Genomic DNA, 12,977 nt, shown 5'->3' with positions numbered 1-12,977 from the left:
TTTAAGACTGGTTATTATCGGCCTGTCTACGATATTGATTGGTGGAAGGAGTCTGGAAGCTACTGTTCCATAGATCATGAATGATTCTTCTTCGCTACATGCGGAGTAACTTTTACTATGACAACGCGGAAGGTACATGGGGAAATAGTATTCACGATGTCGAGAGCTAATATTTTTATTGGTTCATTAATTTAATTGAATGTTATGAAGAAATTGCGTAAAACTGTAAGAGTAGTGACCTGGGGTAAGTCTGCCGCAGCGCGCTGGTGGGGGAGGGTGAAGGGGTGCTTGCTACGCTATAACGGGGAGAGGAGCGGCGTCGTATCGATTGGTGAGGACAGGCAGGCAGGCAAGCAAGCCAGCCGCTAGGCAGTGAAGGCCATGCGAGCTAGTGGTAGTTTGTAAGAGTTTCTAGCCACTCTGTGTGTCTCTTTACTGTGTGGAGTGGTCTAACGAGCAGACTTTCTCATGATTGGTTCATTCTGGAATTTGTGTAGAGCGTGCCCCTCAATGCCAGTTGATAAGGTAAGTGTATGTTTCTGACTTAGTGATAAGGACATACTGTTTGTTCCTCATGAAGAAGTCTTCACTGCCGTGCCAGAGATCACTATTGTACGAACATTAGAACCTAGCATGAAGTAATTGAACTTACACTTGCGTGACACGCCTATTACTGTCACGCTCAAGAGTTACGTAACACGTTTTCTATGCTCAGTACCACGTCTCCTCTTTTCTCCCATTGAGCTCACGTCTGTCACAGAGTCAGTATTTAGAATATCGCGGAAGTACTTTCTATACTCCAGTTGACGGCTGCCACCGTGGGGCGACTGAACTCCATGGGACGTATTGAGTTACTCGTGGCTGAGGATTATTATTATTATTATTATTATTATTTTTTTTTGGCTATTTGTTTTACGTCGCACCGACACAGATATGTCTTACGGTGACGATGGGATAGGAAAAGCCTAGGAATTGGAAGGAAGCGGCCGTGGCCTTAATTAAGGTACAGCCCCGGCATTTGCCTGGTATGAAAATGGGAAACCACAGAAAACCATTTTCAGGGCTGCCGACAGTGGGGCTCGAACCCACTGTCTCCCGATTACTGGATACTGGCCGCACTTAAGCGACTGCAGCTATCGAGCTCGGTATTATTATTATTATTATTATTATTATTATTATTATTATTATTATTATTATTATTATTATTATTATTTGGTAGCAAGAGTGGGGAAAAGTAACACCGCGATAGTTAAAGTCACGAGATCACAAATCACCAAGAAAATGATTGATAACTAGTTATTTATGGGTGTATACGAACGCTGGTAATTTCTTGTACGTTTGTCAGTATGTGGTTGATTCTCAAGAAACTTCCTCACTTCTGTACACATTACATTCTTTAAGGGATAGCTGGAATACTGCGTCTGGGCAAGTGGTAGATCTGAAGTGTAACCTACGAGACACGGAACATTCTTTCCTTTAAATCGGCATCTAAAATCTTGTAATTTTGGCTGCCTTATTCAATTATTACATTATTTATAAATCAGTTAATGTGAAAGGTCATTAGCCTGTTTGTGGTTTGGATGGCGCTGGCGCCGGTGATCACAATCCTATGCGAAGCATTTTGGTTCTTCATTGAGGGTGAAAAGAAACAACAATTCTAATTACAGACATCCCTCCTTCTACTACGAGGTTACACGATTCCCGGGAGATCAATATTGAAGGAACTACTGTATTTCGATCAGAAAAATCTTTTTATTACTTCAAAACTGAAATATGAATGTTCCTCTTGTGTAAGTTCAAGGTTAGCCAATGACAGTGAGCGGTCACTTCCCTCCTCACGTGAAGCTCCACCAGCTGAGAAGCACGCGTTCGATCACCAACCACTTCCTCATGCACTTTGTCTATCAACTATTATACTGAAATTCACATTCGATGTTTCGTATCCTGACTGTCGAATATGTAATGAATATATGGAATGAATATGCAATAATAATAATAATAATAATAATAATAATAATAATAATAATAATAATAATAATAATAATAATAATAATAATAATAATAATAATAATAATAATAATAATAATAATAAAGTTGCAAGGCTGGGTGACTCAGATAGGGTAGAGCGCTGGCTTTATGAGCCCAAATTGGCGGTTTTAATCTCGGCTCAGTTCGGTAGTATTAGAAGATGCTCAAATACGGCAGCATTGTGCCGGTAAATTTACCAACACGTAAAATAACTACCGCAGAAAATAATTTCCAGCACCCTATCTTCTCTGAAAGCCATAAAGTTACTTAGTGGCACGAAAAATTATTATTATTATTATTATTATTATTATTATTATTATTATTATTATTATTATTATTATTATTATTATTATTATTATTATTTGTTTAACGACACTTCTAACAGCTGATGTCCTTAACAAATGCCAGGATGTTAGATCCCAGACGCCAACACACTGAATTGTTGCATTTACACAACCTTAAAATCCATCGATCTCAGCCGGGGTCGAACCTGTTATCTTGGGAAAAGAATGCCGACGACTGATTGGCTACACCACTCTTATAATACTACCAGCGAATTCCCTGTTTGCAGGATGGGAAGTGGGATATCAAAAAAGTTCCTCAGACCTTTGTCTAGTGTACCGTCGGGAATTCTCCTCAAGCAATGGGAGTGAGATCCAGTTTAGAATGACTTCATAGTCTATGGGATGGGTTTGGAGCAATTGTTGAGGAATGTGAAAACATACATGTACCTTTCAAGGTGGTAAGGAATGGCAAAGGCCCATTACATTATTACAGAGAAGTAAAGAGACTAAGAAAGAGGTGGAGGTTGAAAAACATATATAGTTAGAAATAATAATGGAAGTAAGGAGAAATTGAAGGAACTTAGTAAGAAATTGAATATAGGAAGAAGTCAGCCAAGGATAACATGATGGTCAGCATAACTGGCATTCATATAAATTTTGATGAAAAATTGAAGGGCATGTATAGGTACTTTCAGGCAGAAACAGGTTCCAAGGACATTCCAGGAATCGTTAAGGAACAAGCTGAATGTATATGTGAGGATTTACAGAAGGCAGAAGTATTCAGTCATCAGTATGTACAGATCCGTGTAACAAGGATCATTTCCAGATAGACGAAGTGACTAATATTAACGAAATATCGAAATTTACCTACCATAACAAAGACATTTACAATAAGATACAAAAGTTGAAAATTAGAAAAGCAGATGGAATTGAAACGATTGCTGGGGATATATTAAAGGCAATGGGTTTGTACATAGTACAATATCTGGGTTACATATCTAATTACTGTGGGCATGAAGGAGCTATACAAAATGAATGAAGAGTTGCTATAGTAGCCCTGTGTACAAAGTAAAGCGCAATACACATAAAGCCGATAGTTGGAGGTTAGTCAGTTTGACATGTGTTGCATATAAACTTTGGCAGTGCATTATTTCTCATTATATAAGAAACGTTTGCGAAATTACTTACTGGCTTGATAGAAGGCAGTTCGGGTTTAGGAAAAGTTATTCAACTGAAGCTACGCCTCCCAGTCGCATATGGATATGCAGTCCATCAGAATAATTTTCGTTGTGTTCATTTTCCTATGCTAATGTGTAAAGGGAAATGAACCCTACAGTATCGTACTGGAGGAATGTATGTTTATATGACGTATTTACGCACTCCTAGAGCACACTGCCTGCCTGCTGTCATTTCTGGATGGACGCAATACTTTTGCATCCTTCTCTTGGCACGGGCCAGAGTAAAGTGTAGCTTCCACTGAAGTCCCAGTCTCATCCATGGCTGTGACAATATAGAAGCTGCTGGGGTATGAGTTGTGTTGAGTAATGACATTCAGAGCACATCCAGTGCGTCTGAGGGTTGTGAAAGGTGTTGCTCATAGGGTTAGTCATGCTACAATAGCACTGTCTGGCCCAGTGAGGAAAGCAATGGCAAACTACCTCACACCTCGTCTTGCCTGGTACGCCTTATTTTGGTGCTGTCATTGGTTTTTGTGGTTTTCCTATAGCTGCATAGCCTTTGGTTGTGCTATTTGAGGATCCAACCAGCCTCTGGGCTGATGACCCAACAGACGGACAGAGTATAATGCATCTCTGCTTGTTGCTTGTTGTTTTAAGGGGCTTAACATCGAAGGTCATCGGCCCTATAATGCATTTATGGTTCATATTCCTTTATACATTAGCTTAGGAAAATGAACGCAAAGAAAATTGTTCTGATGGACTGCATATCCATATGTGGCTGGGAGGCTCGACAAGTCTTAAGGAGAATAATGGATAGGAAGAGCTTTGTGGGCTACAAGGTTTTGCTGACGCAGCGAAATTATAGCAGATATCTTGGATTCAGAAGGTCAAATGGACTGTATCGCGATGGACCTATCTAAGGCGTTTGATAGGGTAGATCATGGGAGAGAGTGAATGGATCGGTGGCTATATTTCTAGAAAACAGAACTCAGAGAATTAGAGCAGGTGAAGCATTATCTGATCCTGTAATCATTAAAAGGGAAAGTACCTAAGGGAGTATTATTGGACCTTTGTGTTTCCTTATATGTATATGATATGTCTAAAGAATTGGAATCGGAGATAAAGCTTTCAGAGAATGATACTATACTGTATGAAGTAATACATAAGATACAAGATAGTGAGTGACTGCAAAAGGACCTCGACAATGTCGTGATGTCGACAGCAGGCAATGGTATGATGAAAAGTTAGGTTGTGTATTTCACAAACAGGAAATCTCCTCTCAGTTTTCATTACTGCGTTGATGGGTTTAAAGTTCCTTATGAGGATCACTGTAAGCACCCAGGTGTTAATATACAGAAAGGCCTTCAATGGGGTAATCACATAAACGGGATTGTAAATGAGGGTTACAGGTCTCTTCAAATAGTAAGAATGTAAAGGAGAGGGCATATACAGTAAGTCTCTGGTAAGACACCAAATAGAGTATGGTCTCAGTGTGTGGGATCCTCACCAGGACGAGAACAGGAAAATATCCAAAGAAAAGCAGCTCGATTTGTTCTGGGTGATTTCCAACAAAAGAGTAGCGTTACGGAAATGTTGCAGAGTTTGGGCTGGGAAGACTTGGGAGTAAGGAGACGAGCTGCTCGACTAAGTGGTATGTTCAAAGCTGTCAGCGGAGTGATGGCGTGGAGTGACATTAGTAGACGAGTAAGATTGAGTGGTGTTTTTAAAAGTAAGAAAGATCACAATATGAAGATAAATTTGGAATTCAAGAGGACAAATTGGGGCAAATATTCGTTTCTAGAAAGAGGAATTAGGGATTGGAATATTTTTTCTGAAACAGATGTTCGATAACTTTCCAAATTCTGTGAAATGATTTAAGAAGTGACTAGGTAAACAAGGGATTGGGAATCTGCCACCTGGGCGACTGCCATATATACAGATCTTTAGACTTGATTGATTGATTGATTGATTGATTGATTGATTGATTGATTGATTGATTGATTGATTGATTGATTGATTGAGTAAGTGTACATGCCCAGTCCTTGCAGATGATGTAGAGAGTGCAAACTTAAAATAGCCGATATGTAGTTACTCAGACGACTGATGTCGGATGATTTCCTCTGCATAAGGAGCTCAAATTTTCATGTGGTATAGCGAATTTAAGAAGATCCTTACTTTCATAGATTGCCGTAGCTTGCCGCAAGGTTTAGAACGCCCAGAATGGAACACATAGTCACACAAATGCCTCTTCGCCCGAGCTGTGACAGGTGTCACCAGTTGGCAAGTTCCTTTACAATGGCACTGTTGTTGTTTAGGTCATCAGTCCATAGACTGGTTTGATGCAGCCCTCTATGCCCCTATCCTGTGCTAACCTTTCCTTTTCATTTCCACGTAACTATTACGTACTTCATCTGCTCTAATTTTCTTGTCATATTCATACCTTAGTCTACCCATACCGTTCCTACCACCCACACTTTCCTCAAAAACCAACTGGAAAAGTCCTGGGTGTCTTAAGATGTGTCTCTTCTTCTGGTCAAATTTCGCCAAGTCGTTCTCTCATTAATTCGATTCAGCATCTCTTCATCGGTGATTCGATCTACCCATCTCACCTTTCATCCATAACACCACATTTCAAAAGCTTCTGCTCTCTTTCTTTCTGATCTGGTTATTGCCCATATTTCACTTCATTATTATGCCACGCTCCAGACGAAAGTCTTCAAAACCATCTTTCTAATTCCTATATCAATGTAGGAAGTGAGCAAATTTCTTTTCTTAAGGAAGGCCTTCCTTGCTTGTGGTAGTCTACATTTCATGCCCTACTTACTTCTGTCGTCGTTATTTATCCTACTTTCCAATATTCATCTATTTCCTGTACGACTTAATTTCCTAATCTAATATTTCCTGCTTTAACTGACTTCGTTCGGCTGCATTCCATTACTTTTGTTTGGAATTTATCTGTTTTCATCCTGTATTCCTTCTCCAGGTCTGTGTCCATACCATGAAGCAGTTTCTCCATATCTTCTGCAGACTCAGATAAAATGACAATATCATTGGCAAATCTCAGAATTGATCCCTCCCCGCCTTCCGAATTGTGATTCCCTTTTCAAATTTCTCTTTTTCTTTATCTCCTGCTCTGTATGAACATTTAATAGGAAAGGGGACAAACAGCAGCCTTTCCTCACTCCTCAACATTATCGGATACCTTTTCTAGATCTACGAATGCCATGTATGTGGGCTTGTCGTCCTTAATTCGGTCCGCTAAGATTGCACGTAATGTCAGCAGTGCTTCACGTATTCCTATATGTTTTCTGAAGACAAACTGATCTCCGAACTCAGATTTAACTTGCCTTGTCATTCTTCGGTAAATAATAAGCGTTTAACTTTTACAAGTCTAAGATACTAAACTCTTGGTGCGGTAGTTTTCACACTTGTCAGCAACTCCTTCCTTGGGAACAACTTCAACACCATTATGTTTAGAATCGAATGGTACTTTGTCCTGTATCATACACCTTGCACACTAAATGGAATAACCTCGTCCTAATGATTTTGCCTAAGGCAGTCAGTAATTCTGAGGGTATAGGCTACCATTGATTTCAGATGACTTGTTCCTATTTAGGCCTCTAAAAGCTATGTATAATTCTGACCTCAGAATTGGGTCTCCCATTTCATCAGAATCGACAGCCTCTTCTTGCCCTGAACCTTATCTACTTTTTTATCCTGATACATTTATTTAATGTTTTCCTGCTATCCTTCCCTAGAACATGTTTTCCATCTGACCTCTTAATATTCACGCACCTAGTTTTCTTTCCTCCAAATGTTGCCTTCATTCTCCTATGTGTATCATCTACCTTTCCTACAACCATGCAACCTTCCACATCCTTGCACTTCTCTTTCTGCCATTATCCCTTAGCTATCTTGCACTTCCTGTCTACTTCATTGTTTAATCGGCTATTCTCTTTTCTGCTCTCCTCCCTTTTTGCATTCTTGTACTTTCACCGTTCGTCAGTCAGGTCTAGTATCTCCTGAATTATACATTGATCCTTAATTGATCTTGCCTTTCTTCCTCACCTAACTTCAGCAGCCCTAGTGATCTCCTTCTTCATGACTGTACACTCTTCTTCTGTTGTGTTGCTTTCAGCCTTCCCATTTAGTCCTTGTGCAACATGTTCTCTGAAAATGTCCATCACTCTCTTTTCCTTCCTTTCTTTCTTCAAAATTTTCGACTCCAAGCGGCATTTCATGACCACCAAGTTGTGGTCAGAGTCTATGTCTGCTCCTGGGAAGGTCTTGCAAACTAATACCTGCTTTCTGAATCTCTGAGTAATCGTAAGAAAGTCTGTTTGATACCTCCCTGTGTCTCCAGGTCTTGTCCACGTACAACAGCCGTCGTTTCTGGTGTTTGAAACAAATATTAAGCAAGGACTAAATTATGATCGGTTCAGAATACTACCAGCCGATTTCCTCCTACATTCCTTTATCCCACTCCATATTCTCCTACTGCATTACCTTCTCTTCCTTAGCTTACCACTGCATTCCAGTCAAGTAGATTCACGGTTAGATTCTCATCTCTTTTCTTTTTTTCCTAGGTTTTTACCGTCGCACTAACACATCGAAGGTTTTCGGCGATCATCTCCTTTTATAAATTGTTTTAAATCTTCTAAATCTTCATATATTTTTTTCGATTTCTTCATCATCCGCTGAACTAGTAGGTATTGTTGTGGTGGGCATTGGTTTCGTATCTTATCTTGAAACTAATAATCCGTTCGCTATGCTCGTCGTAGTAGCTTACCCACTGCCCTATGTTCGTATTTGTTATGAAACCAACTCCTGCATATCCCCTGTTTGATTTTGTGTTGATCATTCTGTAGTTGCCAGACCAAAAATTCTGCTCTTCCTGCCAACGTACTTCATTTAGTCTATACCAACTGCATCTAAAGTCTGCTCATTTCCCTTTTATATTCTATAACCTACCACAACGATGCAAACGTATAACATTCCACGCACCAACTCGCAGAATATCAGTATTCATCTTGCTGATGATTTCCCCTTTTCGTATGGTCTCCACCGAGAGGTGGAGGATTGTTTTACCTCGGGAATATTTTACCCGGGAGGAAGACATCATCAGTATATCAATCATTCGTACAGAGAGCTGCAGTGTTCAGAATGCACAGTGATCAGACATCTGGAGTTTTAAGAACCAGTCCCGTCTTTGATTTATTTGACAGTGCCATGTTCAAATACCATTCTGTATCAAGATGGTCAGATGCTTCAAAAATACAGTTAATAGTGACCTTCACAGGCTACACGCATTGAGCTTCAGAGGTAGCAAGTTGTCCTATCTTTCAAACTGTGTCCGGCAGAGTGCAGTATATGAGAGAAATACAGGATTGCAATAATATGCATGCAAAACTATGTATTTACTTTCCTCTTCCGATTGGACTGTGTCGTCGTTTTTTCTGCATTGTGCACAGGTTGTCGATGTTCAGAATTCATTACAATACCTGATTTTTTCTGCCTCGGGAGTAATCATCTGGGATGGGGTAGGGTCATATCAGCCACGCTGATAAAGAATATTACATTTACAAACTTTACATAATGTGCATAGAACGACAGAAACCAACATGGGCGAAGAAACCAACATGGGCGAGGAATGCAATTTTAGTTCAAAAGCCGTGCACACTAAAAAAATGCAATTAATTTTGCAGTGGTACAGACTTTAGTTTGTACACGGAGCTTCAGGTATGTTTGTAATGGGAAGGACGTGTTATCACAAATAAATCTAATATTGCCAAATATAAGAAACAGATGCTTGACTGAACTGATAATATCTCAAGTGGTCATTTCAGTTAATTACTCCTCAATTTAACGTAAAACGATCTATGGAAGAAACGTTAATTGGAGATGAAGGGGGAGAATAAAGCATGGGACTAGGTATCACAATGGTGTCCACAAATTTTATTTCCCCAGTTCCATTATATCATTGTATCCGAGAAAGAGGTCTGCATCAATTATAAAGCTTACTTTACTTTAGATTTATCAGCTGTTCAGCTCTTCAACATCTAACATTATCCAAGAAAAAGGTCTGCATGATTTATAAAGCTTACTTTAGATTTATCAGCTGTTCAGCTCTTCAACATCTAACATTATCCAAGAAAGAGGTCTGCATCATTTATAAAGCTTACTTTACTTTAGATTTATCAGCTGTTCAGCTCTTCAGCATCTAACATTATCCAAGAAAGAGGTCTGCATCATTTATAAAGCTTACTTTACTTTAGATTTATCAGCTGCTCAGCTCTTCAACATCTAACATTATCCGAGAAAGAGGTCTGCATGATTTATAAAGCTTACTTTACTTTAGAATGATCAGCTGTTCAGCTCTTCATCATCTAACATTATCCGAGAAAGAGGTCTGCATGATTTATAAAGCTTACTTTACTTTAGATTTATCAGCTGTTCAGCTCTTCATCATCTAACATTATCCGAGAAAGAGGTCTGCATGATTTATAAAGCTTACTTTACTTCAGATTTATCAGCTGTTCAGCTCTTCACAATCTAACATTATCACGGGGTTAGTGTTCTCTCAGTGAGAATTGCTTTGGTTGCAGAAAGAGAAATTTAATGACGTTCCTTCTGGCTTATAAATCAGGATAATTATTGTGCAATTCATTTCTGAATACCTTTTCGGTTTCACAGTCAATGAACATAATTGTGTTTCTTTAACAAGCACTGAGACAGAAAAAGTATCCAACCATATTATAATATAATTAGAAAAGGGTCAATACGAATTTTATATCGATACTCGATACTAATATAGCGTTTGTTTCTCTCGATACGTTGTGGTACGTAGTTCTAGTTATTAGTTAGTTAGTTACGTATTTTTTCACAAACCAAATGTAAAAACGCATTCAACACTATTTAAAAGTACAAATATTTAAGTAAAATATTTGTACTTTTGAATAATGTTGATTGCTTTTTATTCTCACTCTGTCGGTGCCGAACCTACTTCTTTTCCTGTCACATAAAGTTTTGCTGTGCTAGACAGTTGCTCAGAAAATACTGTTGCTGATGGTATACATAAATACTTCACAGCTAGTTTTCGCAGTTTTGGAAACTTTGTATTTGTTTTCCAACAATCGCAAACATTTCAGGAGGGGGGGGGGGGTGTGGCAACAGATCTTATTTTAGGTATGTGGTGATTTAATCTTCAGAATTGTTAACTGACAGTGAATTTGTTGAGTCATTTTCTTGCATAATTCTGCCGTAGAAGAGCCTCATACCATGCAATTTTTTGCTATTTGCTTTACGTCGCACCGACACAGATAAGTCTCATGGCGACGATAGGGTAGGAAAGGCCTAGGAATGGCAAAGAAGCGGCCGTGGTCTTCACTAAAGTACAGCCCCAGCATTTGCCTGGTGTGAAAATGGGAAACCACGGAAAATCATCTTCAGGGCTGCCGACAGTGGGGTTCGAACCCACTATCTACAGGATGCAAGCTCACGACTGCGCGCCCCTAACCACACGACCAACTCACCCGGTACCATGCAATTTTGCTGGCTCCAATGAATGGGCCATCTGAAATAAATTTAAAGAAATTTTTACTATACTATTTTTAGCGACTCTTTAAGTTCAACCTTTATTCTCCAAATATTTGAATACGTCCGCCTCTGTGGTGTAGTGGTTAGCGTGATTAGCTGCCACCCCCGGAGGCCCGGGTTCGATTCCCGGCTCTGCCACGAAATTTGAAAAGTGGTACGAGGGCTGGAACCGGGTCCACTCAGCCTCGGGAGGTCAACTGAGTAGAGGTGGGTTCGATTCCCACCTCAGCCATCCTGGAAGTGGTTTTCCGTGGTTTCCCACTTCTCCTCCAGGCGAATGCCGGGATGGTACCTAACTTAAGGCCACGGCCGCTTCCTTCCCTCTTCCTTGCCTATCCCTTCCAATCTTCCCATCCCTCCACAAGGCCCCTGTTCAGCATAGCAGGTGAGGCCGCCTGGGCGAGGTACTGGTCATACTCCCCAGTTGTATCCCCCGACCAAGAGTCTGAAGCTCCAGGACACTGCCCTTGAGGCTGTAGAGGTGGGATCCCTCGCTAAGTCCGAGGGAAAAACCGAACCTGGAGGGTAAGCAGATGATGATGATGATGATATTTGAATACACAACATATTAAAATGGAGTTACAAGCTTACCTCTTCAGTAGCACTTTCAGAACCCTCCTGTTGAATAACACATTGCAGCAGTTTATCTGTAGCAGCATTGAGTGCGTCCGGCTCCATGGCTAAACGGTTAGCGTGTTGGCCTTTCGTCACAGGGGTTCCGGGTTCAATTCCCGGCAGGGTCGGGAATTTTAACCTTACTTGGTTAATTTCGCTGGCACGGGGCTGGGTGTATATGTCGTCTTCATCATCATTTTATCCTCATCCCGGACACTCCCGGCACTAAAAGCCATACGCCATTTCGGTTACGTGAACGCTACTGATCCACGAAATATCACTGTAATATTTGTCACATATGAAAGGTAATCATTGATTTACTCAAATAAAGTCTAAAATCCCAGGTAGATTAAGAAATAATGGAAATATTTAATTTTACAGAATACATACTTTACTGCCTTACAGCTATATACAATTTTTTCTGCGTTGCAGGGCTTCCGTGTTTTGTTTGTGTTTAACACAACACTTTCGTGTGTCATGTCTTTGCTCACGGTAATGCTTTGGTGTCGTGTCACTTCAACTGTGAATTGTCTAATAGTGCTGTTCCTTTAATAAAGTAATATATCTATTGGTCCAGGGATCATGCTATTTTCCGGTTGCTTCGGCACGAGATTTAGGTCTTGTAATTTCCTTATTACATGGTGATTTTTGTCGTCAAAAAAAGCGATAACATCCTTAATGTTGTTCACCTCCATTTTGCTTTTTGAACTGTCCGCGCTAGACAAATGCACAAAGATAATAAGAATTCACAGACATGGCACTCCCATTCATCGGTGCCAGCCCTGGACCTCAAGAAACAAACAAAGGACGGCGCGAGCAGCGGAATGCAACATGATGGACTCCTGTTTACAGCTCATAAGTACGTATTCATATTTCTTGCTAGTAACGACGGTATTTCTTAATCTACCTGGGATTCGAGACTTTATTTGAGTAAATCAATGATTACCTTTCACATGTGACAAATATTACAGTGATATTTCGTGGATCAGTAGCGTTCATATAACCCGCCATTTCATTTCAGCATGGAGTGCATCATTTAGTCCCGTTTCCTGATACGAGGTCGGGGATGAGCTGAGATGGAGTTATATGGCATGTTTCCAGAATTCTGATTGGAACAAAGGGATGAAAGAGGAAGTCGGCTGGTTGAATTCTGCAGCGATCGTAATTGAGTCCTCGCTAATACTTGGTTTAAACACCACCAGCGACGGCTGTGGACGAGACCTGGAGACACTGGAAGGTATCAAGTAGACTTCATTAGGATTAGGCAGAGATTCAG

At 40.2% G+C, this 12,977-nt stretch overlaps 1 protein-coding gene across 6 annotated transcripts in view; it reads left to right on the top strand.

The window, feature by feature from the left end:
• Positions 1-370: 370 nt before the first annotated feature.
• LOC136864291 (proteoglycan 4) overlaps positions 371-12,977 on the top strand; it is a 975,577-nt gene continuing 962,970 nt past the window's right edge. For all 6 annotated transcript variants that reach the window (XM_067141070.2, XM_067141075.2, XM_067141072.2 and 3 more), the window contains exon 1: positions 371-525. In XM_067141070.2, the coding sequence (XP_066997171.1) occupies positions 469-525 (57 nt within the window). In that variant the 5' untranslated portion in view covers positions 371-468. The remainder of the gene's footprint in view (positions 526-12,977) is intronic.

Source organism: Anabrus simplex, chromosome 2 (assembly GCF_040414725.1).
Source record: "Anabrus simplex isolate iqAnaSimp1 chromosome 2, ASM4041472v1, whole genome shotgun sequence".
NCBI lineage: Eukaryota > Metazoa > Arthropoda > Insecta > Orthoptera > Tettigoniidae > Anabrus > Anabrus simplex.
The sequence above is the reverse complement of the archived record's forward strand: the minus strand, read 5'-3'. Positions and strand labels throughout refer to the sequence as shown.